Source organism: Acomys minous (assembly GCF_964271855.1).
Source record: "Acomys minous genome assembly, chromosome: 14".
NCBI lineage: Eukaryota > Metazoa > Chordata > Mammalia > Rodentia > Muridae > Acomys > Acomys minous.
In genome coordinates, this window is record NC_140496.1 from 5722489 (window position 1) to 5750197 (window position 27709).

The 27709-nt window shown below is 48.2% G+C and overlaps 1 protein-coding gene and 1 long non-coding RNA gene across 7 annotated transcripts in view; one reads left to right on the forward strand and one right to left on the reverse strand.

Moving 5' to 3' along the window:
• The window catches only part of ANKRD11 (ankyrin repeat domain containing 11), a gene marked incomplete at its 5' end in the record, with an annotated part of 158009 nt that overhangs the window by 123526 nt on the left and 6774 nt on the right, over window positions 1-27709 (forward strand). For 2 of the 6 annotated variants that reach the window (XM_084756303.1, XM_084756304.1), the window contains 6 exons: window positions 7581-7719; window positions 16215-16385; window positions 16561-16764; window positions 17746-17888; window positions 19539-19686; window positions 20111-26655. In XM_084756303.1, coding sequence (XP_084612429.1) covers window positions 7581-7719; window positions 16215-16385; window positions 16561-16764; window positions 17746-17888; window positions 19539-19686; window positions 20111-26655 — 7350 coding nt within the window. Of the gene's footprint in view, window positions 1-1595; window positions 1696-7580; window positions 7720-15687; window positions 15785-16214; window positions 16386-16560; window positions 16765-17745; window positions 17889-19538; window positions 19687-20110; window positions 26656-27709 lie in introns of those variants that run through there. The other 4 variants (XM_084756307.1, XM_084756306.1, XM_084756305.1 and 1 more) reach the window with 4 other exon arrangements.
• LOC311582977 overlaps window positions 9230-27709 on the reverse strand; it is a 39917-nt gene continuing 21437 nt past the window's right edge. Inside the window, exons 2-4 of the long non-coding RNA XR_014774344.1 lie at window positions 15532-15766; window positions 10408-12484; window positions 9230-10325 (exon numbers count right to left, since the gene is read on the reverse strand). This is a non-coding gene — a long non-coding RNA (uncharacterized lncRNA). The remainder of the gene's footprint in view (window positions 10326-10407; window positions 12485-15531; window positions 15767-27709) is intronic.

The following is a 27709-nucleotide window of genomic DNA, read 5'->3' on the forward strand; positions in this document are numbered from 1 at the left end:
GTAGGAATTGCAGAAGTCACCTTCAAAGTGTGTGTATAAGAGACCAGGGCACCAGTGTTAGGCTTGGGATTTGTGCAGAAGTGAGTAGATCTAAGGTGTAGGTGGGAAAAGCAAAGATTAGACTCCTGGGCCCTGCAGTTGAGTGGCTACGCAGACAAAGATGAACAAGCTCTTCCCAGAGCAATTAGTTCTTCCGATGTGGGTCTCAGAAGTTGTCTTGAAAGAAGGGATGCCTTTCAAGTGTACGGCACGTGGCTTGACATGAAGGGCGAAAGGGTAAGAAAGTCTAGTCAGGGCCCCAGGAGAAAGGCTGTGCTCCGAAGAGGAGTAGACTTCAGTGATCCATGATGAAATTGGGCTACATCAGCCTTCTAGCAACACCTTAATTGCTGTTGTTCCTGCTGTTCCAAGTCCAGGAACACCAAAATGTTTCAGGTTGTGTTGGGTGGTTGTTAATAAGTTGAGTTGAGCTGAGCTGAGTTGGCCGAGTCCTGAGACTACAGGACCTGGACTGTGTATTGGCTGTGAGAGGTGTACATGGGTTAGGTTTCAGCTTTTGTTTCTGGTTCCCCAACCCAACCCACCACTGCTGCCCCAGCAAGATAGCCCTGTCTTATTTTGGTTTTGTTTGATTGTTTGCTTACTTAAACCACACAGCAAAAAGCCAGGCCTTTTCTGGAGGTTGACAGTCACTGAAATTATGGTGTGCTGCTGTGGGCAGTCCTTAGCAGCAGTCCCTCCTAGCTTCTCTGTTCACCTGTGGTAGCATCTAGAAGAGCAGTCCACAGTAGCGTACTCGGGTCTGATCTTCAGGTACAACAGAGGATCCTCGGTGGCAAATTTAATTTTTTTCTCTCAACTGAGTCATACACTAGTGGAGTATCTGTGATAGGAAGGAGCATCTGGTTCTGTCACAGATCTTGCTACAGACTCGGTAGTGACACAAGCTTGCTGTGGGGAGAGGGTGTACGTGGGTTGGTTCCAGTAGTGCCAGAGGGTAGTTCTTTGAAGCACTGCTTGATTTGAATGGGGTAGGGGTGGACATCTTAGCTGGAACTTTTCTGGACCATCCAAGCTGATCTTTCTAGAGAGATAAATGGCCGCTGTGTTACCTCACATCCCAAGTCAGGACCATTCTCATCTCCTGTGACAGATGGTAATCTGTTTCAGCATAAGCCTCTCAGAGGAGAGAATCCGGCCTCTTCTGGGATTCTCAAAGGGAATTCTAGAGCAGACGTGGTGTCAACAGAAGGAGGCTCTGAGGGTGAGCCCTGCCTCTGTACAATCAGACCTCTCAAGGATAGTACACCCTTCATTTGCTACCTGTATGTATGTACCATGTATCCCATAAGATCTGGTGGTTCTTTCAATGTCATAGTATCCTTGTGGAACCCAATGTTAACTCCATGACAAACAGAAGCTCACACCTCGCATGGATCTGGCTGTTCTCTGAGACTGAAGCCTACCTTCAGAGGCAGCTGTGCTAGTGCCACCAAAGGGGCAACAGGGCTGTGGTTATGCTGTTGGGTCCTGTGGTTTTTGCAGGTGTGTCTTGAGGTCTGTATATAAATGTAGTCTCCTCTCTTGACAAACAGGAGGTACAGGAGGCTATGCCCAAGAGCAGGATAACAGAAAGATGGAAATGGAGCCTGTTTGACTGACCCCCATCCTTCCCTGGGTATCAGCTCATCTCAGGTACCACATAGGATGTCATGGTAGCAGTGGCAGAGGGGGCAGGTGGACTTGTAGACCATGAGCTCTTTCTCTTGGGCCCTCTGTCTGCTCCTTTTGCTAAAGCAGAGAAGAAAATAATCTTGGCTATGCTTGGATTCTTTTCCAAAGCCATTCCTGGGGTTGGCCAATGCAGGCAGGGGCAGCAAACCACTGAAAACTTGAGTGGCTTCTCCAGCATGCCGCCCCTGCCCAATTCAAATTGTGCAGTGCTTGAAAGTACCTACCCTCTGGCACTACTGCTCATTGGCATTCTTAACCCCACAGACATCTCGGAGGAAGCTACCCCTTCCTGTCCAGTCACTACTTCTCCAACTTGACACACATGCCATGGCTACAGGAAGGCTGACCATTTTTGAGCATAGTAGGTCCCCAATCAGAAGGCCTCTGGTTGGCCTTCATTCCCTATATTCCACTTTCCAATGTTAATATTGTAAAGCAAACCCTTCCTACTTAGAAAATGGCTCCTTGTGGTGCCCTGCTGGTGGGTTGAGTTCTACAACTCCACTGTGCCCTCACACTGGGTGTCTAATAGTCATTCTAGTTTTCTTTTTTGGTTTTTCGAGACAAGGTTTCTCTGTGTAGCCTTAGCTGTCCTGGACTCACTTTGTAGACCAGGCTAGCCTTAAACTCACAGTGATCCACTTGCCTCTGCCTCCCCGAGTGCTGGGATTATAGGCGTGCACCACCACAACCCGGCTTCATTCAGTAAGTTTTAAAAATTAGTTTATTATGTTTTATTTGTGTGTGTACGCTTTGTATATATTTGTGTTCATGCATGTGTGCACAAGTGCATGTGGAGGCCAGAAAGACACTGTCATGTGTCTTTCTCTATTGCTTTCCACTTTATTCTGATCAATTGGTTGATTGCGGGAGGGGCCAACACACATTCTTACTCAAGCATGTGGAGGTCATGGATTGTTTGGGGAAGGTGCCCGTACACACGTTCCTCCTCAAGAGCCTCTTACTCTACCTGGAACTCAGCAGTTTGTCAGCGCCTAGTATCCGTCTCAGTCTCTAGTGTGGAGGTTACAAATGCACACCACTCCTGCCTTTTATATGGGAGCTGGAGGTCTAAGCTTAAGTCTCCATGCTTGCTCAACAGACACTTTAGGTAGACTGAGCCATTTCCCCACCCCTTGATTCATGCTTTTGCCCAAAATTCCCGATTTTCCTAAAATTATAGTCACATGCAAAGTCACAGAACTTTTTCTTGTGCTTCTTTCCTAAGTTATAGCATCAGTTGATATAGCAAAAACATTTTACAGTTTACTCAGCAAAAAAGGAGAGACTTCCCTCTGTGTCCCCATTGTGTAATGACAGCGGCCAAACACTGCATACGGCGGGAAACAAAGCAGAAAGACACTTAGGGTCTCCACTGCTGGCAGTGCTGTGCTGCAGGCTTTAGCTCGCACAGAAGCAAGGTGAAAGCAGCAAAAGATGTCAGAGACTGGAAAAGAGAGAACACACTTCCTTTATTCCAAAGGTATCTGCAGAGAAATGCCTAACAACTGCACAAAAGCTACAGGAATTAATGATTTGGGCAAGGTGTCACAATGCTAATCCATTATGTAAAATTTACTTTTACATATAATTGATTTTACAAATAAGCTGGGAGCAGTGGCACACACTTGTAATCCCAGCAAAGGCAAATGGATCTCTGTGAGTTCGAGGCCAGCCTGGTGTGCAAAGTGGGTCCAAGACAGCCAAGGCTGCACAGGGGTTTGGGGGGCGGTGTGTTAAAATATATTTACAGTGGTGTGTGACCTCTCGGGAGGTGCTGGTAAGAGAGTCAAGGCCTCAGAGAAACTGAACACACACACACACACACACACACATTCTCTTCCTCTCCCTCTCAGAAGGAAGGAGGGAGGCGAAGACACAAATATAAAATAAATCTTGCCAGACACAGTGGCCCATACTTTCAATCTTGACATTCAAGAGGCAGAGGTGGACAAACTTCTGTGTTTGAAATCAACCTGATCTACATAGCAAGCAGACTAGCCAGGGCTACATAATGAGGTCTTGCCATAGAAAGAAAGGGATGGGGAAAAGAAAGGAAATCATTTAGAATTTGTTGAAAGATGTGCTGCAGTGATGCATGTAGCTTGATGTTACTGAGATGCTAGGAAGGCCTAAATAATTGTATTCATCAGAAATTTTATTGTTTTTTAAGTGTATCCCTTCCCACTTGGAACATAAATTCAACATAATACCACTGAAGTCCTTGCAGGTCTTTTGAAAGAATTGGTAGTGATTCTTGAGTTCATGTGGAGACTCAAACCTGTTGTAACCAAAGTTGCTTTGAAACTTGGAGGACTTAAGCTCTCTGATTTTAATATTTACTATAAATATACAGTAACAATATGACATCTGGATACACTGAGTGGAATAGACTGAAGGTGCCAGAGTGGTTCACTTTTTGAGAGGGTGAGCTTTTCTATAAGAGTATGTAGAATCATTTGGTTCACAAGTTTTGGTTGTTGGTGTCCAGTATGGTTTCACCTTTACTAGATTTGTTGCCTGTGAATCGCCATTTATTCCAAAGGCTGCCTACCACAGAGACAGTGACTATGTTTTGAAGTTGCAACTTTATTTTTCCTTTTCTGTGCTTTCTGTAATGAAAATCATGGAATTAATTAAGGCAAGCGTTTCTCTGTACCATCTGTGTACACAGTTTAACATATGGGTGAATGGGGTCAGAGCTACCTCAGGTACCATTTTGTTGCCACCTTGACCATTTTTATGACATATTAGGGTCTGATGAGAGACGTTGATCAAGCTTGGCTTAATCTAATGTTCAAGGCGTTCTGTAACATTTACAGTTGGTCTCACTACAATTATCATTTTACTTGTACAGAACACTCAGAGAGGTTGGACCATGCTGTCTTTGCCCAGATGCAGAACAAAACTTTGAGTCTACATTCACTTTCAAGAACTTTTTCTTTCTTTCTTTTTTTTGAGGAGAGGTGTGTGTGTTTCAAGACAGGGTTTCTCTGTGTCCTGGCTGTAGACCAGGCTGGCCTCAAACTTAAAGATCCACGTGCCTCTGCCTCACAATTGCTGGGATTAAAGGCGTGTGTCACTACAGCCTGGCTCAAGAACCTCTTTTTTATTTGTTTGTTTGTTTTGTGTACAGCATTCTGCTTGCAGGATAGAAGAGGGCACCAGATCGCATTACAGATGGTTGTGAGCCACCATGTGGTTGCTGGGAATGAAACTCATGACCTTTGGAAGAGCAGTCAGTGCTTTTAACCTCTGAGCCATCTCGCCAGCCCAAGAACCTCATTTTAAAGCATTCATCCAACTCTGTGTTGAACTCTGAATGTGCTCTAGATAAAGTGCCAGGTGTGTTAGCATGGAAACCCCACCCCCTGTTTGTTCGTTTGTTTTTAAGGTTTTGTTTGTGTTTTTTGTTGTTAATTGCTTGAGTTTTGTTTGGTTTGCATTGAGGCAGTAATGGTCGAGGAGTGGATGATGCAGGGAGGACATCATGGCAAGAAGGCATAATTGTTGGGAAGAAATGGAGAGGGACAGACAAGGTGGGGCTGAGCCTTTGCACATAGGTTATCCCAGCTGTAACACTGTACTGTGCTCTCCTGCTAGTGTTAGGTGGACATGGGCAGTAGATCCTTGGTTCTTAGTCACCTGGAGGCATAACCTTTGGAACAGATAGTTGTACAGTAACTAGTCACCTAGGCAAGGAACTGGGAGTTTTTATATTTGTTTTTAAAATATAGAACTTTTTAGTGATACAAATACAGCTTCTATTTAACATATATTCTTAAATTTTTATTCTATGTTCACTGGTATGAAGGGGTCAGAATCCTGGAACTGAAGTTACAGACAGTTGTGAGCTGCCATGTGGGTGCTGGGAACTGAACCCAGGTCCTTTGGTAGAGCAGACAGTGCTCTTAATCATTGAGCACTCCAACCTCTATATTTTAATTTTTAAATTAGATTTGTTCATTGTATTTTGAGTGTTTTGCTTGCATGTATTTCTGTGCGATGTGCGTGCTTAGTCAGAAAGAGGCATCAGGTCCCTGGAATTTGAGTTATAAGTATTGTTAACCACCATGGGGGTGCTGGGAGTCACACCTCAGCCCTCTGCAAGAGGAACTTGTACTGAGGCATTTTTCCAGCCCCTCGCAATGTTCCTAGAATAGTCATCAGCTTCCACCGCACTTCAGTGTCCATGAGCTTCAGCAGGCATGCGCTGCTGTCCTCTGAGACCCTTTGCTTGGCTCTGTAAATAACAGGACCACTTGGAAGGGCACTCAGGGCCAGAGCTTCCCTCTGTGATGCGTGCTGGAAAAGTCATACTTTGTCTAGTCTAAGGTATTATTAGGATTAATAAACCTTACTTATAGCCCCCCTCAGGTCAGCCCGGTGCTAGAGTTCTTCCTGGGTCCGAAGTATAGTAGTCATAGCACTAACTGTTGCTCTGCCAGAGGTCTTTGTTTTGTTTTGTGTCTGTCCCCGTCCCCATCCCCCCAAAAAAACAAAAACAAAAAAATAGGGTTTCTCTATGTAGCCCTGGCTGTCCTGGACTTGCTTTGTAGACCAGGCTTGAACTCACAGTGATCTACCTGCCTCTGCCTCCACCTCCCCAAGTGCCGGAATTAAAGGTGTGTGCCACCATGCCTGGCGTCAGAGTTTCTCTCTGTAGTATGGCCAGCAGCTCCTGAATCAACTGCATCTGTCGAAGAGAAGGGATCTCTGTGCACCTGGAGTTTGATATCTAGCTGTTCTTCCTCTTTCCCCTGCCTCCATGGCTCCATGTTGTATATAAATATCTTGTGATCTGTGCCTCAAATAGAGTTCCTCTTGTGTGGTGCGCTTTAAGAAACTGGATCCTAGGAGTGCATATACAGTGTGTCTAGTCCCATCTCTGGAAGGGTACATTTTATCTAAACCATACTGATGTTTTTGAGGCAAACAAATTCCAGACTTGTTCATACTAACCAGTTGATGGCATGTACATGTTTGGGGTAGGCCATGGAATTGTATAGATTATGGGCTTTTATTTATTTTATTCTATATACAGTGCTCTGCCTGCTTATACACCTGCACTCCACAAGAGGGCATGAGATCACATTATAGATGGCTGTGAGCCACCATGTGGTTGCTGGGAACTGAACTCAGGACCTCTTGAAGAACAGTCAATGCTCTTAACCTTTGAGCCACCTCTCCAGCCCTAGCTATGAGTCTCTACCCTGTAAAGAAAGAGACCCTCCTTCCAGCCCCTTGTATAGTGGCTATGGTTAGGTGGTAAGCAGCCTTGAATTTCTCTTACCTACAGACATGGCACCTCACAATGTCTCAGGCCTGGGATGAGGAAGGTGGTACAAGCAGGGGACATCCTATCACCCAGCAGTATCCTATAGGCCCATGTTCTGGAGCAGAATAGCAATGCTGCAGTTCAGCCGATTGCACGGGTGGGCATGGGAAGGGTTGTTGGCTTGACCTTTGGGCAATGGTTGTGCCCTTTCAAAGGTCTATGGCATCATTTTCTTCTGAGAGTTTTGCTGGTGAGTTTGATTCCACATTGTTGGGAGAGGAGACTTCATTGGTCCTCATGGACAATACCTCCCACAGGGCAGTAGGATGGGGCAGAAAACATCCCTTCAGCCAAAGGATGAGTGCTCTAGGCCAAACCACAGTCAACTCTTTTAGTCCTAGACATAGCCTGCCTGTCTCTGCATATGAGACCTGGAATGGGAGGGACTGTTAATTTCCCCCAGTGAATGGTTTGCTTCCTTTGGTACATGAAGTCATGGCTGATTTGAAGATTTAATACTGGAAATAGTAATAATAATAATACCTGAAAGCATCACTTTCTTTTGTAGGATAAAGATAAAGTTTCTCTAACCAAGACTCCAAAGCTGGACCGCAGTGATGGAGGAAAGGAGGTGAGAGAACGCACCACCAAGCGGAAGCTGCCCTTCACCGTGGGGGCCAATGGAGAGCAGAAAGACTCGGACACAGGTACCAGACTGGGGCCATTCTTCCTGTCCCCTTACCCCTCCTGTTTTAACACTATATTCATGAAGCATCTTGCTGTGCAGCCCAGGCCAAAACCAGTGAGGGCAATGCTAGTCCTCTGGGTGATGGCTCCTCCAAGTTGAGCTCATGTCATTAACAACAAAGCCTCATCCTAAGACATCAGACTTGCAAGGCTCCACGTGCCTAGGAATACTTCCCCCTAGAAATTCATACAGAGCAAAGATGGTTTCCTACAGGCCTACGAGGGCACATGGATTAAGTTTTATTGTTTGTAGCAGAACCCAGGGAGAACCCTGAAAGCGAGGTAGCTGACGCAGTTTCCTGAGAATGGATAGACCTCTTGAGTGCAGAGCAGGAGTGTACATAGGAGTTGGGGTTGGCAACCCTCAGATTCCCAATCTGGTTTGTCTTGAGCTGGTCTTTGCTGCTAGCTTGCATATCCTCCTGCATTAGACAGGACTCCGCTCTACTACTCATCCGTGTTTTCTCCCCTCCCTCTCTCCCTTCCTTCAAAGGCCTATGGGACAGTAGAACATGTCGTGGGCATGAGGCTATCCCCTGGGCACAGTGCACACTGGAACGTGCCCATAAGATGGTGGTGATGATGACCAGCTACGTGGCTTTTGCCTAAGTGCTTTGCCTAAGATTTAAGGAAGTGCTTCGGGTCGATAGACACGACCCTGTGGTTTGTTGGTTTGTTTTGGGTGTGGGAGGTTTGTGGAGACACTTACATGTTCTACTCACTATCACAGATGCTTCCAAGCAAAAGCAGAAATAAGTTGACAGGCTTTCCTGGAGAGGCTGGGTGGTGGGGTAGACGGGGACAACGCAGTTCCCTGGAGCTCATAAGGATGAACCCAGAGAAAGCTAGATCAAGCCTGAATATCTCTTGATTTGGTTGTTCAAAAAGTTTAGTATTCCCAGTTGTCTGGTTGTGTTTTGTTATTGGTCGTGGGGATTAGAATACAGCCTCTGAAATGGCCACATATTCCCTGGAAATGTTGGTTGTTGTGTTGCCTAGGAGAACCCTGTGACTCGTGGAAGGTGGTGTTGTCATGATGAGGGGCTGTGAAGGGTGTGTCTCTGTAAGGCTCTGCCCCACTGTGCTCTGTGCATCTGTGCTGAGACCAGTGCTCATATCAGGACCTTCCAAGGCAGGCAGAGGCTGGGCTAGGGAAACTTACAACATTTTGGATACAGTATTTTCAATCTAGGCTGAAGATAAGTGAAATGTATGTATGTCCTGCCCTAGGTTTACTATTTTGAGGGGAGGAAGAGGCTAATTCTTCAGTATAGAAATCTGTTCTGTTACTGTAACACCACTAGTTGTTCCAGTAAGATGTTGATGTTACTGGTTTATTCCTTTGCTGCTTTTGTAGCACTAGCACTGGAAATGGAACCCAGCGCCAATGAGTACGTAAACACCCTACCACCTTATCACTCACGCCTTTTTAATCTGTCTTCTTCTGTGCTTTTGATTTGGATCCCTAAGGTAGTGCTGGGTAGTACTCTCCTACCCAGAGAAGCAGTGCTGGCTTAGAAATGGGGTATGGTGGAGTGGAAAACATCTCATCTGCAGTGGCACCTGCCCCCCACCTCATTCAAGATGGAGAATCCACAAAATGAATAAGGCGAGAAGTGTACAATTGATAATTTCCCCCCTATATAGAAAGAGTTTATTTTGGCTCAGAGTTCTAGAAGTTGGACAATTCCTGGCATCTACAAGATTTTTAACTTGATGATAGGATTTAACTGAGATAGGATTTCTCTGGTCATCTTTATCAGACCTCCCTGAAGGTGTGTGACTTAACAGTACTAAGCACATTCTACAGTACAGTAACCCAGGCCTTTCCTCCCCCTCCAGTGTCCCTCCAGTGCCCTCTGCTGGTAATGCACACTTTAGTATTCATTCTTGATGACAGACGCACATGAAGCCTAGCCCAGTAACACAAGGGGTGCCCTCCCACCCTCACCCCATCAGGATTCTTAGTAGCAAATACTAATGCTGCTCCCTCAGGTGGCAAGAGGCTAGCTAGGCTCAGATGACCAAAGCACACAAATGGTTTTCCAGTTCCCCAGACCCTGCTGCACTGGAGGTGGCCCAACCCACTGGAGGTGCGGCCTCCCCAGTGCTTAGTCAGGACCAAGGGCAGCCTGCCAAGAACAATACAGTTTTGTCTGTTGTGAGTCAGCCTGGTCAAAAGCTTGTCCTCCAAGGCTGTGCAGCAGTGTGGTGGTGCTTGTGCAGCAGCTAGATGCTGTGGACATTCAGGCAGATGACACAAACATGAAAGGAACACAGCGCACCTGGAGCTGGAACATAGCGGGTGGCGTGCCTGTGATGATGTCGGGAAAGAGAAGGATCGCCTTCTTCAAATATAAAACCATCTCCCTTGGGGCCTCTTCCAGACCAGATCGTTGGGACTTGACCACACGCATCACCGTGGCCTGATGAAAGAGCCCTCCTCTTGGTCTGGTCTCAGGTTAGAGTTTGAGCACCAAAATTACTCATGATTATCTAGTATGGTGGCATAAACCTTTGATCCTGGCACTTGGGAGGCAGGTGGATTCTGTGAGTTCCAGGCCACCTTGGGAAAAGAAAGCAAAAAGAAGCCTTCATTTTCTGTTGGAAAATTTTCCATTAATTAAAAAAATTGTAAATAGCCCTACCATTGCATATGTCAGTTAAAGAAGCTTTGGAGCCAACAACTGCCTTGTTTCTAGTACCTGGTGCTTCTTTGGATCTAGGGAGAAAATAATTTTTTCTTACTTCGCTTGTACCTTTGAGCAAAACTCATGAATTGTTACTTTACATTTGTTTTATGTGGTAAAGGGCATTTCCAAATCTCTTGCCATTGGCTGTGCAGCAGTTTATGGAGCTCAGAGTGCCTGGTGTAAGGCGGTGTGTGCTAACAAGGAGGCTTCTCCATCTCCTTGCTCACTAGACTGACTTCACTATGGGCTGCACTGGCAGGTGCTGGACCACAGCAAATTGTCTGCCAGGCCACTTACTCCCTGGCTGGGGGTGCAGCAGGAAAAATGCTGGGGAATAAATATAGTGACTTCTGCCATGTCAGTCCAGACTCAGCCCAGCATGCAGTGATTGCCCAGTGAGGTTCCTAACATTAGCCTAAGAACCACACTCATGAAGAAACAGATCCAAATAAAATATTTCACATAATTGAGAAGTCAGTAGTCATTTGTCCTGTTCAGGCTTGAGCCATTTTTTCTCAGAGAAAGTTCTTTAGGGCTCAAGTCTTTTCTAAAATTCAGAGGAAGGTGGGCAAAACCTTATCTACTTGATCTACCTTATCTACAAGGCATTTTTGGTTTGGGTTTTTGTTTATTTTGTTTTTTTGGTTGGTTTGGTTTGGTTTTTCCAGACAGGGTTTCTCCGTGTAGCCTGGGCTTTCCTGGACTTGCTTTGTAGACCAGGCTGGCCTCGAACTCACACCTGCCTCTGACTCCCGAGTGTCAGCTCTTGTTGGGCAAGAGCAATGAGACAGCAAAATAAGCCAAGGTGAAAGGTATTTGGGGTTAGAACACAGCAGAGTTCCTTAATATAGACAGGAGGAGTGGCAGGCAAGCACAGGGCCCAGCTACACACTGCTGGTCTTCTGGGCCTTGCCTTCACTACTCTGCCTCTCAGCTGTCAGGATCTGACTTGTGAAATGCAAATCCCCCTTAATATTGGGAGGGGCTACTGCCCAGCTAACTGGCAGCAGTGTCTGGGGTAGATACCAGTCAGGCCTTAGTCATTTCAATCTCCAGCATAGGAGATGCTCCAATATAAGTTTGTTGTCTGGAGCCGTACCTTAGATCATTCCTCAGGTTCTGCTAAAGTATGCAACATGCTGCTTCCTGCAGGCCTCTGCCTCATGTGGGAGGCTCTGGGAGGACAGAGGATCACCATTACACCCTCAGTTAGAACTTGGGAAAACGATCTGCGGAGGTCACAGAAGCCACAGCACATAGGTCACTTACCACAGCACAAGCTTCCTTTCTCTAAATGATTGATCATAACTGTCATAAAATGAAAGGAAAATATGTATCCGTAAGTCAGGAGTACAGTTAGTGGTTACCACCATTACTTGATGAGGGTGGACTGCAGGTTGAGCCGCCCTCTGGTGAAGCCTCTACCTGCCATGCCACAATTGAAGTTAGGTGCTTGGAGGTCTTTTTGCAACTGACGACCTAGTCTTGTCCACAGTTGAGACTTTGTGTCAAGAAACACTACTTATTTAATAACTCTTGATTTCAAGGGCAATCTTAGTTGAGAAGGTTTGGGGTTGTTTTGTTCACTGTACCTTACCCATGGTAGGAATGGTGGGAAACTGTCCTCTGCAGAGTATTTCATTGATGAGAGTAGAATCAAAACCACATGGCATCTGGATTCTGAAGTGGCAAATAAGATGTAGTCTCTACCCTAAGTGGTCTCATTGCAAGAGCCACACCATGCAGAGTACCCAGCCCCCAAATTAGGTCTCTGCCCAGTCCTCAGACACTGCAGCATTTCCCCCACAAAAGGCTGAAGCTGCCCTGAAACCTGTCTCTTCCTCTAGTAGGGTTGGATTTGTGCTTCCATACCCACTGGCAGGACCTAAACACCCCACCCCACCCAACTCCCGTGAGGCCTGTTACCCAGTAAGTGAGCCTGTTACCTGGGTATCAGAGCTGCAGGCAGCAAGCTGTTCTTTGGAAGCTCTGCAAGGACTGCCTAAAACAACACCTTGGAATGGATAAAAATCTGGAAACGAAAAGTATCACTAAACTTAAAAATTCATTGGCCAACCACATAGTTTATATACAAGTATGAGGGCTTGAATTCAACCCCCAGAACCCATGTACAAGCGCTAGGTTGTGGCAGCACATATTTGTAAGGCCAGAGCTGGAAAGGTACCGACAGGTGGATATGTAGAACTCAGCAGCTAGGCAGCCTAGCCTACTTAGCAAACCTCAGGCCAGTGAGAGACCCTGTGGTAAAAAATAATAACCATAGAGATAGGCAAAACCTGAGAAAGAAAGCCACCCAAGGTTGACCTCTGACATACTCTAAAATATACCTGCACACACAAACACCCAAAGAACAATCAGTGAGTTCTTTGTAGCTGAAGAAATTTCCTGAACTGAGACATGATTGCAATAGAAAATATAAAAGAGGTAAGAGAGGGGGGTGTAAGGGTTAATGGGGAGAGGAGGCAGGCATAGGAGAGATGACTCTAACGGGGAGTGAAGGAGAGTCAATCAAAAGAGCAAGAAAAGAAGAAGTACAGATAGGAGCATTTGTTGGACAGACCTCTGTCAGCCCAGCAGCCAGGAGCTGGGTATGTTGCCCCGCCGCTCAAGGAAATGTGTTCCTGGGAAAGCATCCTCTGTCCTTGCTGCTTAAAACCACTGTGCCTCTTAGATGGCCTTTGCTCCAGTGGATGCAATGGCAGGAAGGAGTCAGTCAGAACAGGCTACCAATGCAGGGGTCCACTTCTCTGTGCAGGCCATACCAGCAGTGCCAGGTGACGCTTAGTAGGTGAGCCAGACACAAGCTAAGAAGTCTTACCTCAAAAGCCTGGCATGAGACATACAGGTGCAAAGAAAGACAGTGCAGAACAGCAGAGTCCCATCACAGATGAGAAGTAGAACCATCCAGGCTCACGGTCTGCCTGAGAGAACGGCCAGAGCTGAGGTCTCACCCTGGGTGTTGGTAGGGTCTGGTCTCATAGTCTCTGCTCCTGGGATCTACCCAAAGCAAAACCTAAGGAGCACAGTTTTACAGGGTCCAGCTCTTACCTGCTGCCCTTCTTCTGTGGGCTCAGGCATACTTGTGATCCTACCTGCCACTCATTCAGCTATGTCCTAGACTGAATTTCACCTTGGACCTGTCAGTGTTCCACTTTGCATCCATTTGGATAATGAAACAAAAATCAGTATAAAATGCTAGAGGAGCTCTGGTTGTTTGTAGGAACTCTATATAATGGTGACAATGGGTGTGGAGCTGAGCCACCTGAGCCCTATAGACTACCAGATTGGTGGGGGCCAATAGGGGTGCCAGCAGCATATCCTATTGCAGGGCCGTCTGCAGCACAGCTTGTGCTCATGTCAGGTAGCTCAACCATTTTTGGACACACTAAACCTGGGTGTATTCTGAGCCACGGCATATGGCAGAACCTTCAGTGGCCTTTGAGGGGCTTCTTTGGTGTATAATACATTAGCATCTTGGTCTGGTAGGCATTCAGTTTTGCTGGCCTCTGACGCTGAGGAGTGAATGAGACAGTGTGGGCACCTGTGGTGGCACGTGCTTTAGAAAGTTACAATATAGTACTTGTACTTGGGGGAAAGCACATTTCACATACACACTCCCATTTGGACAAGTACAGCTGATGTTGGGCAGTGTGAAAAGTAGCTATGCTCAGGGACCAAATTCTTCAGGAGGAGGGGAGCAAACCAGTTTTAGAGGTGTTACATGTCCCCGAGCATCTTTACGAGCAAGGAACGTCCTTCTGGCTGAGCAAGAGCCAGTGGTCAGTGGGCTTCAGGGAGGGACAGCTGCTGTCCTAAAAGCCCAGACCTTAGATTCCTTCCTCCCAGTATGTCTTCTGGTTGGCAGCAGTTCTTAGTTTCCCCACAAGGAAAAGACCAGCAGGGTTCCCAGCCTGAGCCTTTGGATGGCCTGCTACATGTGCCAAACTGCCAGCCTGGTATGTTTTTACTGAGTTACTTTGTTATCTTTAAAATAACAGGTATGTGGCCAGGCATGGTAGCAAAATCCTTTATTCCAGGGAGGCAAAGGCAGGCCGATCTCTTGAGTTCAAGGTCAGTCAGGCCTACATAGTAAACCTCTATCCAAACAGAAACAAAGCATATAAGTATGTCAGTGTATGGCTATAGTACTGGCCCTTGTGGGGTGGAGGCAGGAGGGTAGGGCATTTTTGCCTGGGCTATTATAAGACCTTGTTTTAAGCAAACAAAACAGCTTAGTTGACAGGGTTGGAAGGCTCATTTGAGACTCAACATAGTGCCAAACTTTTTTTTTAAAAGTATGATTTATGATCTGAAGATCTGCACTATACCAGCCATATATATGTTGCACAGAAGGCCTGACACTTGGTGTTAGTGTAATTAGCAAATGTGGCATGGTTCTGAGAATATGTTCTCATACCTTTTTCTCATATTTTTTCTTTTCTCATATTTGTACATCACAGCTTGTTTAAAACTCTTGCTAGTGGTGGCCTGAAGTATTCAGGGGAGTTTTGCCATGAGTTGTTAAACAGGCAAATGTCACTGCCTACAGGCTTGACACATTAGAAATCTTCTAAATCAGCAAGCCACATACAAATATTTCAGACTGCCTTCTTAAAAACTAACAGTTTGTCAGAAAACTCCATAGGAAAGTGGTAGGATCGTCTGGGGACCTGAAGACACTAATTGAAAAGAGGTAAAGGACTGATGGAGCCAACAAACTAGCTGAACACCAGAGTGAGTCTTCAGTGACAGTCATGGGATCTACTGAGGCTGCTTTCTTAAAGATCCCAGAGTCAAACACTGGTTTCAGAAGCCAGTCTATTCCCGCAGAAGGAAAGGAAGAAAACTGCTACCAGTAAGAGCCTCATCACTACCTACATCGTAACCTTTTGGCCCTTGCCAGACTTGGGCAAATCCAGGCAAATCCCCTGTGACCTGGGGAACCCTGAGTCTGTCTTGGCCCTGCTCAGGACTTGCTCCTGATCTCCACCACTAAAGAGGTGCTGCTAGGCAAGAAGCAAAGCCACGGACTCCGGGGTGTCTTTCTCCACATCCCACCTCTTCTAAAAGCAGCAGCACTTTTCCAGTAGAGGTTGGCAGGGCATTTTGTCACCGGTCCAGAGGCACCCAGGGCCTGCTTGTTAGGAGGCGGTTAAGATGGAACAGCTGAGCTGTTACATCGTTCTTGTTAGTGCTCTGTGTTGATGCCTTTAGATGCCTCCAGCTCAGTCCATGTTGTGGTACTGCAAGGCTGGTACGGTCCTCGAAGCACCATGGCATGAAATGGAGGTTCCTAGAAGCAAGAAGAAAGGTACAGTACTGACAAGTTGGCCTTGATTTATTTACATATTTTAAACTGTGTCTGCCATTTTATATCTGCACTGTTTGTTTGGAGGAGGGCTGGGAAGGAGTTTAATTGCAGACACGTGTTAATAATAGAGACCTGTGCCGTGTGGGCCAGGTCAGTGGTGTTGAGCCATCCTACTGCCTTCTTGTGTGGCGCCTCTAGGGAACAAATCTGATGGGCTGACAACAGGGCATTTACACTGTGTCTCTCACAGCTACTGCTAGAGTGGAGTGATGTCAGTGCTTCTGGCACCTTCACTTCCTCTCATAGGCCTTCCTTGTTGTTCTGTAAGCTGTTGGGTGGAATGAAGGGGCTCTGTAACGTTAGTTAAAAAGCCGGCTCTGAGGATTGGGCATGAAGTCTCCCCTCCCTTTCTCCCTCACCTGCCACACAGAGAAGCAGGGTCCCGAGCGGAAGAGGATCAAGAAGGAGCCTGTTGCCCGAAAGTCCGGGCTACTGTTCGGCATGGGGCTGTCTGGGATCCGAGCTGGATACCCTCTCTCTGAGCGTCAGCAGGTGGCTCTGCTCATGCAGATGACTGCTGAGGAGTCTGCAAATAGCCCAGGTGAGCCTCGGATACCTCCGTGGTTGGTTCCTTGGACAGGGAGGGTATGGCTTTACTTGGCAGTGGGTCTTGTGTGGATCCCCCTTTCCATAATGAAAAGGGTTGGGTTCTTGAGGTTGCCATGAAACAAGGCTGTCTTCTGTAATACTCTACTTGTTTCCTCCTTGGCCTGCAGTAGACACAACACCAAAGCACCCTTCCCAGTCTACAGTGTGTCAGAAGGGGACCCCCAACTCTGCCTCAAAAACCAAAGATAAGGTGAACAAGAGAAACGAGCGAGGAGAGACACGCCTGCACCGAGCAGCTATCCGGGGTGATGCCCGGCGTATCAAGGAGCTCATCAGTGAGGGTGCAGATGTCAACGTCAAGGACTTTGCAGGTAAGACCTTGCTGCTCCTGCAGTGGGCAGATGTTGTAGATACTGAGCCCTGGAGGGTGGGCCCCCTGCCCTCAGTCCCAGAAAAAAGGGAGGTAGTGTGGAGTGTGGTTGGTTTCTGTAACACTGTGGTTTGCTGATAAATTAGTGTCTCTGGAAAGGTATTTCAGGATCTTGATTTGTTTTGGTTATTTTTAAGCAAGCACTGCGGCTTTAAATATTTAGCTTCTGTGTGTCCACTGCAAGGCCAGGTCCTTGGAGGGTCTTGCACTGGTGCTTTAGAAAGTACCTGCTGTGTATTGTACCAGCAGAGGCCACTCTACTGCGGTCTGAGCACACATGCAAGTGGAGGCACTTCCCACAGCTTTGTTAGTTGTGTGATTTTTGTGAATTGAGCCCTGAGCTGCCTTTTTGAAATGTGCTACCCCACACCATAAGCACATAAGGACTATGTGCTTATGGTGCAGTGAGCTGGGGGATAGGATCAAAATTCACTGTATGCATGAATTCTCAAAAAAAGTTCTCAAAGAATTTTTAAAGAGATTGTCTCAGAAAAAAAAAAAAAGCAATGTCGGGGAGGGTTCAGGCAAAGTCAACTCTGTGCTGAACCTTAGATTTTCCTGCTTCGTAGTTTATGATTGTCCGATTTAAAAGTTTCCCTTTTCTGAGACACTGTCACTTCCCCTAGGGTGACTGCTATGGCAGCCAACCAACCATACAATCTTCAGGAGCTTCCTTAGGTCATTGAGGCTGAAGTTAACCTGTGCACAAGTTTTCTACCCATGTACAGTTGTGGAAATAAATCTGGAGTTAATGCAAAGTACCACAATACTCTGGGTGTAACCTGCTTGTCTAGATGGCCACTTTTTTAGATGCCCACGCGCACATGCGTGCGCACACACACACTCTTTGTCATGCAGCAGTTTAAGCAGGCGTTAAGTTTTCAGAGATTACATAACAAATACCCTAAGTTTCTGTTTTCAGGCTGGACTGCACTGCATGAGGCGTGTAACCGGGGCTATTATGACATCGCCAAGCAGCTGTTAGCCGCTGGTGCAGAGGTGAACACTAAGGGCCTGGATGACGACACGCCTTTGCATGATGCCGCCAACAACGGGCACTACAAGGTTGGCATCTCCCTGTAGCCCTCCAGTGGCTGCTCTGTCCTTAGCTTGCGGACCATTCTACAGCCTCATGTTTCTCTGTCCTGGCTAGTTTCCACATTTTCTGATACTGGGAAGTGAGTTTTGTGTTGTCATGTAACCCGCACACCAGAAGAAGGCATTAGATCACATTGTAGATGGCTGTGAGCCATCTCTCCAGCCCGTAAATGTACAGTGTTGACACTGTTGCCTGGCTGGAAAGCTGTATGAGTTGCTGCTGGGTCCCTCTTCAGTCAATCCAAAGTCTGGGGGAGGTTAACACTTGAGAGGTATAGTCAGCACATGGGATTATAGTCAAATTAAATTACTGTGGTAGGTAGGTCAGGACTCCACCTCTTAGGGAAAGGGCTTCCTGCAGGCTCACAGCAGGGAACACCTAAGGTTTGTTCTTTGTGTGTGTGTATGTGTGTGAGAGAGACAGAGAGAGGAGAGAGAAAAGGATCTAATTACATTTTTAGGTTTTATTTATTTGTTTGCTAGTTTTTAGGAGCCCTTTTAGAACAATGCTGAAAAAGTCTAGAGCTGGCTGTGAGCTGGCTGTGAGAAAGCTTGAAGGCAAGGGCTATTATCTAAATGTTCATGTGTCCATGAGCTTTAACTTCTTAAGATAATTGTGTAAAACGCGACAACACAGTGTTATAGAACACAATGAGATGAGCAGAAGAGCAGTAGATTCTCAGGTGAGAATGCATGGATGGTCCAGAAAGGCACCTTTCAGAGCCTCTCTCCCTGCGTGGAACAAGGAGACAGGAGGATAGTGGTAGGCCTGGTAGGAGCATGGGGGAAAGCCACAGACCTCTGACCACAGGGAAATAGCTTCTTGCTCTCAGCACTACGGGAACCAAATTTTGACAAGAACCCACACAACGAAGGAAGGAGTCACCTCTGTCTGCGCCTTGATGTAAACCAAGTGAATACAACTGAGTCTGGACTGTGAGTCAGGTTGTGGTGATTTGTTACAGCAGCAGTAGGGAACTGGCACTGGCACTAAAACTCTTCACGCTGACCATCCAATGCAAAAAGCATCACCTTGAGGTGCAGACAGTCTGTGAGTAACAAGTGTGTCTTAAAGCCTGACCTGAAGCTGAGGATAGATTAAAACTGGACATTGTCACTAGAGTCAGGCATATGCTTATTATAAATGTTGAATAGAGTTGTTGAAATGTCACCTTAAATGTTTCTGTCACCATGTAACCACCATCTTTATGCATGTAAAAACCAAGCAAGGAAGGAGTTATCTTATTTTCTAATGTAAATGAAAATAAATAAACCAGCTTACAGAAATGTGGTCTTTGTTTTCTCTATTTTCCACACCCCAGTCCTCCCCCTATATACCCACCCTTGGGACCCCCACTACTAACCAGCTCTCTCTCGGTGGGAAGGCAAGGGCTATTGTGTGAGAAGAGGTAGCATGTCTGCTAAGATGGAGAGCACACGGAGGGAGGGAACCCTGTGCAGTCTCTCACAAAAGAAGACAGCCTTGCTCTAGGCATCTAGAGACCTTGCCACAATGGCTCTGCACACAGGACTCTCACAACAGTGTTTAGAATGGGGCATGGCTGAGTAACTGTATTTTTCAAACAGTCTGTTAATACCATTATTAATGTTTTGTAGGTGGTGAAATTGTTGTTACGGTATGGTGGAAACCCTCAGCAAAGCAACAGGAAAGGCGAGACACCGTTGAAAGTAGCCAATTCCCCAACGATGGTGAATCTCCTGTTAGGCAAAGGCACATACACTTCCAGTGAGGAGAGCTCCACTGGTAAGCCAGGCCAGCAGACCATGTCAGTGGGTGGGTGGGGCTCTGTACTGCCTGACAAGGGAGCACCCCACAGTGTCTACATGCGTTATTCCTCTGCAGATTGCCACTTGGGTGGCTGGCGCCTTGAGGAGGAACTTCCAAACACAGGGGTTCTACCAGGGTGCCTCACTGCTGAGATGCCTGCATTCTGTCTGCTAAGATGCCAGCCTTGTGTCTCACAGAGCCCTGTGGGTCCTTCTTCCTATGGTTGGCCTCAGATGTGACTAAAGTAAAGTGCTTCTTCAGACGCATAGCCAACTGCCCTCCCGTCCTGGGCAGCCATGCCTTGGGGTGGCCTGTTCCCATCACAGCTGCAGAGCATCCTTAGCTGATGATAGAGAAATGATTCTGGCCTGCCTGACATCTCCCTTCCTGTTCCCAACAGAAAGCTCTGAAGAAGAGGACGCCCCATCATTTGCCCCTTCCAGCTCTGTTGATGGCAATAACACAGACTCTGAGTTTGAGAAAGGCCTCAAGCTTAAGGCTAAGAATCCAGAGCCCCAGAAAACGGTGACCCCTGTCAAGGACGAGTACGAGTTTGACGAGGACGACGAGCAGGACAGGGTTCCTCCCGTGGATGACAAGCACCTGCTGAAGAAGGACTACAGAAAAGAAACCAAGCCACACAGCTTCATTTCAATACCCAAAATGGAAGTTAAGAGTTACTCGAAAAACAACACGCTTGCACCAAAGAAGGCGGCCCATCGCATCTTGTCGGACACATCAGATGAAGAGGATGTAAGTGTTGCCATGGGGCCTGGAGAGAAACTGAGGTTGTCAGCACACACAATGCTACCCAGTAGTAAGGCACGGGAGTCTTCTAGTTCTAGGCAGCAGAAAGAAAAAAATAAATTGAAAAAGAAACGAAAGAAAGAAACAAAAGGGAAAGAAGTTCGGTTTGGAAAGAGGAATGACAAATTCTGCTCATCTGGGTCAGAGAGTGAGTCCTCAGAGAGTGACGAGGATGATGGGGACTCTGTGGGCAGCTCCAGCTGCCTCAAGGGGTCCCCACTGGTGCTGAAGGACCCTTCCCTGTTCAGCTCACTGTCCGCCTCCTCCACCTCGTCTCATGGTAGTGCTGCAGCCCAGAAACACAACTCTGGCCATGCTGACCAGCACACTAAGCACTGGCGCACTGACAATTGGAAAGCCATTTCTTCTCCAGCCTGGTCTGAGGTGAGTTCTTTGTCAGACTCCTCAAGGACGGGACTGACCAGCGAGTCTGACTGCTCCTCCGAGGGCTCCAGTGTGGAATCTCTGAAGCCTGCGAGGAGGAAGCAGGAGCACCGTAAAAGGGGTGGCCTGCAGAGCATGCCACCTGAGAAGAGAAGCGCCTTCCACCCCTGCACAGATGGAGCTGTCCCCAAGCTGGACAAGGAAGGGAAAGTAGTCAAAAAACACAAAACAAAACACAAACACAAAAACAAGGAGAAAGGACAGTGTTCAGTCAGCCAAGAACTTAAATTGAAAAGCTTTACGTACGAATATGAGGACTCCAAGCAAAAGTCCGACAAAGCTATCCTCTTAGATAACGACGTTTCCACTGAAAATAAGTTAAAAGTATTGAAACACGACAGAGACCATTTTAAGAAAGAAGATAAACTTGGTAAGATGAAGTCAGAGGACAAAGAGTGGCTCTTTAAGGACGAGAAGGCACTAAAGAGAATCAAGGATATGAACAAAGACATCAACAGGTCTTTCCGGGAAGAAAAAGACCGAAGCAGTAAAGCAGAAAGGGAGAAATCTACAAAGGAGAAGTCTCCCAAGGAGGAAAAGCTGAGGCTGTATAAAGAGGAAAGGAAGAAAAAGTCCAAAGATCGACCTTCCAAACTAGAGAAGAAGAATGACATGAAAGAGGACAAGGTTTCCAAGGAGAAAGAAAAGGTCTTCAAAGACGACAAAGAAAAACTCAAAAAGGAAAAGGTGTACAGAGAAGACACTGCTTTTGATGAATATTGTAACAAAAGTCAGTTTCTGGAGCACGAGGACACCAAGTTCAGCCTTTCTGATGACCAGCAAGAGAGGTGGTTTTCTGACTTGTCTGATTCCTCTTTCGATTTCAAAGGTGAGGACAGCTGGGACTCTCCAGTGACAGATTATAGGGACATCAAGAGTGACTCAGTGGCCAAACTTATATTGGAAACAGTCAAAGAAGACAATAAGGAAAAGAAGCGTGACAACAAAACCCGGGAGAAGCGAGATTTCCGAGACTCTTTCTTCCGAAAGAAAGACAGGGACTACCTAGACAAGAGCTCTGAGAAGAGGAGAGACCACACAGAAAAGCAGAAAGGCATCCCCGGCTACCTCCCCGAGAAAGACAAAAAGAGGCGAGAGTCTGCTGAAGGGGGCCGCGACAGGAGGGACACCCTAGAGGGCTCCAGGGACAGGAGGGACGGGCGCATGCGGTCTGAAGAGGTACACAGGGAGGACCTAAAGGAGTGTGGGTGTGAGAGCACCTTCAAGGACAAGTCAGACTGTGACTTCACCAAGAACCTGGAGCCCTGGGAACGGCCCCATGCAGCACGGGAGAAAGAGAAAAAGGATGTCCTAGAAAAGGAGAGGAAGGAAAAGGGCAGGGCAGAAAAGTACAAAGACAAGTCTAGTGAGAGAGACAGAAGCGAGAAATCTCTCCTCGAGAAATGTCAGAAAGACAAAGATTTTGAAAAATGTTTTAAGGAGAAGAAAGATGGCAAGGACAAGCATAAGGACACGCACAGCAAAGACAGGAAAGCGTCCCTCGACCAAATGAGAGAGAAGAAGGAGAAGGTGTTCCCTAGCATCATCTCAGAAGACTTCTCAGAAAAGAAAGACGACAAAAAGGGAAGGGAGAAGAGCTGGTACATCGCAGACATCTTCACAGATGAAAGTGAGGATGAGAAAGACGACTACATGGGAGGCAGTTTCAAGGCTGGAGAGGCCAGCGACACACAGAGAGTAGACAGCCTCCCGGAGAAGGAAGATGGAAGAGAGCATCCCTCAGATAGGCACCGGAAGTCGTCTTCTGACAGGCAGCACATAGAGAAGCCAAGAGACAAAGACCCCAAGGAAAGGAAGAAGGACAGGGGAGCTGCAGAAGGGGCAAAGGACAGGAAGGAAAAGATCTTTGAGAAGCACAAAGAAAAGAAAGACAAAGAGTGTGCAGAAAAATACAAGGACAGGAAAGACAGAGCTTCTGTTGACTCTGCTCAAGAAAAGAAAAGTAAACAGAAGCTCCCTGAAAAGGGGGAGAAGAAACACTTCGCTGAAGACAAAGCCAAGAATAAGCACAAGGAGAAGCCAGAGAAGGAACACTCCCGAGAGAGAAAGTCTTCACGAGGCCCCGACGTGGAGAAGAACCTCCTGGAGAAGCTGGAGGAAGAGGCTCTGCATGACTACCGTGAAGACTCCAATGACAAGATCAGTGAGGTCTCCTCTGACAGTTTTGCTGACCATGGCCAGGAACCCAGCCTGAGCACGCTCCTGGAAGTGTCCTTCTCTGAGCCCCCACCAGAGGACAAGGCCAGGGAGAGTACCTGCCTCTCAGAGAAACTGAGGGAAAAAGAAAGGCACAGGCACTCGTCATCCTCTTCTAAGAAGAGCCATGAGCGTGAGAGAGCCAAGAAGGAAAAGACGGAAAAGAAAGAAAAGAGTGAAGACTACAAGGACGTCAGCAGTGGCATCAGGAAGGATTCCAGCCAGTATGAGAAAGACTTCCTGGATGCAGAAGCTTACGGCGTCTCTTACCCGACAAAAGCTGACATTGAAGAGGAGTTGGATAAAGCTATTGAACTGTTTTCTTCAGAAAAGAAAGACAGACCCGACTCTGAAAGAGAACCTGCCAAGAGAATAGAAAAGGAATTAAAGCCGTATGGGTCGAGTGCCGTCAGTGTCCTGAAAGAGAAGAAGAAGAGAGAGAAGCACAGGGAGAAATGGCGAGAGGAGAAGGAAAAACACAGGGACAAGCACATAGACGGGTTCCTGAGACATCACAAGGATGACACAAAGCCCGCAGCCAAAGACAAGGACAACCCTCCCAACTCCTCTAAGGAGAAGTCCAGGGACGAGAGCCTGAAGCTCAGTGAAAGCAAGCTGAGGGAGAAACTGAGGGAGAGTGCAGAGCGAGAAAAGGGCGACCCTGTGAAGATGAGCAACGGCGGCGACAAGCTCCTGCCGCCCAGAGACTCAAGCAAGAAAGACACGAGGCCTCGCGAGAAGCTCCTGGGAGACGGGGACCTCATGATGACAAGCTTCGAAAGGATGCTGTCCCAGAAGGACCTTGAGATCGAGGAGCGGCACAAGCGGCACAAGGAGCGCATGAAGCAGATGGAGAAGATGCGGCATCGGTCTGGAGACCCCAAGCTCAAGGAGAGGAAGCCCGTCGATGACGGGCGCAAGAAGAGCCTGGACCTTCCTTCCAAGAAGGCTCTGGGGCCGGACCCGCCTTTTAAAGACAAAAAGCTCAAGGAGTCAGCTCCCGTACTGCCCCCTGGTGAAAGCAAGCCACACTCTGGACCAGGTACAGAGTCCAAAGACTGGCCAGCTGGGCAGCCCTTGAAGGAGGTTCTCCCTGCTTCACCCCGGACTGAGCAGGGCCGGCCCACTGGGGTGCCCACGCCCACCTCAGTAGTGTCTTGCCCCAGCTATGAAGAGGTGATGCACACACCCAGGACCCCATCCTGCAGTGCTGATGATTACCCTGACTTGGTGTTCGACTGCACTGACTCCCAACACTCAATGCCTGTCTCTACCACATCCACCAGTGCCTGCTCTCCACCCTTCTTCGACAGGTTCTCTGTGGCTTCCAGTGTGGTTTCAGAAAACACAGGCCAGACACCCACAAGGCCTATTTCCACAAACCTTTATCGCTCAATCTCTGTGGATATCAGAAGGACACCTGAAGAGGAATTCAGTGTGGGGGACAAGCTGTTCAGGCAACAGAGTGTGCCTGCAGCCTCTAGTTTTGATTCTACAGTACAGCACTTGCTGGAAGAAAAGGCTCCTCTGCCACCCGTTCCTACAGAGAAGTTTGCCTGCCTGTCCCCTGGCTACTACTCCCCAGACTATGGTATCCCTTCACCCAAGGTGGACACCATGCACTGTCCCCCAACAGCTGTGGTCAACGCTACACCACCCACAGACAATGTCTTCTCCAACCTACCAGCAAAGTCTTCCCCTTCCCCTAGAGGTGAACTGTTGACCCCAGCCATTGAAGGAGCCCTGCCTGCAGACCTAGGCCTGCCTCTGGACGCCACGGAGGACCAGCAAGCCACAGCTGCCATCCTTCCACCAGAGCCCAGCTATCTGGAGCCTCTGGATGAGGGCCCCTTCAGCACTGTCATTACTGAGGAGCCTGTAGAGTGGACACACACCGCTGCCGAGCAGGCCCTTTCCTCCACCCTTATTGCTAGTGCCTCCGAAAACCCCGTCAGCTGGCCTGTGGGCTCCGAGCTTCTGCTAAAGTCGCCACAGAGGTTTGCAGAGTCCCCCAAACATTTCTGCCCTGGAGAATCCCTCCATTCCACCGCCCCAGGACCCTTCAGTGCTGCAGAACCCACATACCCCGTCTCTCCAGTCTCTTACCCTTTGCCAGCTCCTGACTCAGGCCTAGAGGAAGTCAAAGATGGTGGGACAGGAGGAATCCCAGTGGCCATTTCTACTGCGGAAGGAGCTGCTCCTTATGCTGCTCCAAACAGGCTAGAGTCCTTCTTCAGCAACTGCAAGTCGCTCCCAGATGCACCCCTGGACACAGCCCCTGAACCTACCTGTGTTACTACTGTGGCTCAGGTAGAGGCTCTGGGACCCCTGGAGAGCAGCTTCCTAGACAGCAATCATAGCATATCTACCCTCAGCCAGGTGGAACCAGTGCCATGGCAGGAAGCCTTTACCAGCCCTGAGGATGACCTTGACCTGGGGCCTTTCTCACTGCCAGAGCTTCCTCTCCAGGCCAAAGATGCTTCAGATGCTGAGGCAGAAGCTGTGGAGGGCAGTCCTGTTCCTCCAGTAGAGAGCCCTCCAGGCCCCACCGGGGTCCTCAGCGGTGGAGATGTCCCTGCCTCAGCATCTGAGGAACAACCAGCCCCACCTCCTCAGGATGCATCACCTCAGCGCTCCACAGAGCCTGAGCCCTCAGAGGAGCCAAAGCTGGATGTAGTTCTAGAAGCTACGGTGGAAACAGAGGTCCTGGCAGATGACAGAGCCCCTGAGGCCTCAGTCTCCAATTTGGTGCCTGCACCCAGTCCCCCTGAGCAGCATCCCCTGGGAGGTGGTGATAGAGAGACTGAAGCTGAAGATCCTTCCACTGCTCCCTGCTGTGCACCTGATGGCCCCACCACAGAGGTCTTGGCACAGGCTCACAACAGTGCAGAGGCCACCTGTGTTGTGGTTGCAGCTGAAGGGCCCCCAGGCAGTGTTCAACCAGAAGCTACAGACCCAGAGCCCAAACCTACAACCGAGGTCCCCAAGGCCCCCAAGGTAGAAGAAGTTCCTCAGCGCATGACCAGGAACCGTGCCCAGATGCTGGCAAGCCAGAGCAAGCAGAGCATACCCACAACAGAAAAGGACCCAATGCCTGCCCCAGCCTCTAGAGCCAAGGGCCGTGCCTCTGAGGAGGAAGATGCCCAGGCCCAACACCCACGCAAGCGCCGCTTCCAACGTTCTAGTCAGCAGCTGCAGCAACAGCTGAACACATCTACACAGCAGACTCGGGAGGTCATCCAGCAGACACTGGCCGCCATTGTGGATGCCATAAAGCTGGATGCAATTGAGCCCTACCACAGCGACAGGTCCAACCCATATTTTGAGTACCTTCAGATCAGAAAAAAGATTGAAGAGAAACGCAAGATCCTCTGCTGCATCACTCCACAGGCACCCCAGTGCTACGCTGAGTATGTCACCTACACGGGGTCCTACCTCTTGGATGGCAAGCCACTCAGCAAGCTGCATATCCCTGTGGTGAGTGCCATGGGATTTGTGTGCCACAGGGTGCTAATGACCTTTAAGGTCAGGAGAGGCCCTAGCATTCCTGGTTGTCAGTACCTCCGTCCCCAGCCCTACATTATACACACCCGCCCTCAACCCAGCTGTTGTCCCTTTTCCTGCTATCCTCCCTCCCACTCCCCTTTCACCATGAAGGGCCTCCGCTGATTGTCTCCCTCCCCATTCATGCCTTCACCTGTCATGGGGCTTAGGTCTTGCTGGTCTCTGGAAGCCTCCCCTGCTTCATTCTCCCTTGGCTTTCTGAGACATCTTTGTCCTGAGCCCGCCTCGTTCCCGTGTGTCCTCTTCAGCAGGGGGTCCTGTAGCACATCCCACTTGGACGTACAAATAACTTCATCTGACCTAATCCTCAGAACTGGCCTTTTTTTTTTCACATAGCCACACAGAAGAAGTACATGCTGCTTTCCTGACTTAAGAATCCTCACAAAAGCAAAAAGGAGAGCTGGCTTTGGTAGCCGGTTCCCTTGCTTGCTGCTCCCTGCCTTGGATAGACTGACCATTCTGCTACAATGAGTACAGCATGCATACATACATACATACATACATACATACATACATACATACATACATACAAAGGGTTTGTCTAAATGCGTGCAAGACCTGGGAGGATGCACAGTCCTAAGAGAATGAACACACCGGCCCCTGCCAAGGCAGGAAGCACACCCATCGGAAATCCCCTCCAAGTGAGGATGAGGACCATTCTGGTGGTTCACCATGGAACATTAACACAGCTAGCGTGATCCCAGTGGGAGGTCTCAGTCCCTCTCCGATTGGTACTCTGACTTGCAGGGACCAAGCTCAGGTTTTGTGTGTGCACTGCTACTTTCCAAAGAATCCGAAATTCAATAAACTTTGGATTGTCTGTTCTTTTCAAGGTTTGATTACTGAGGCAGAGTAAAGTCCAAAAGAAAGGGAAAGGGGTGAAAAGGTCACCTACATCAGGAGGCCCGTGTGGGGCCGTCCTCACTAGGCCTGCCTTCCGGGTGCCGCCTCCCTAGGTCTTCTTAGC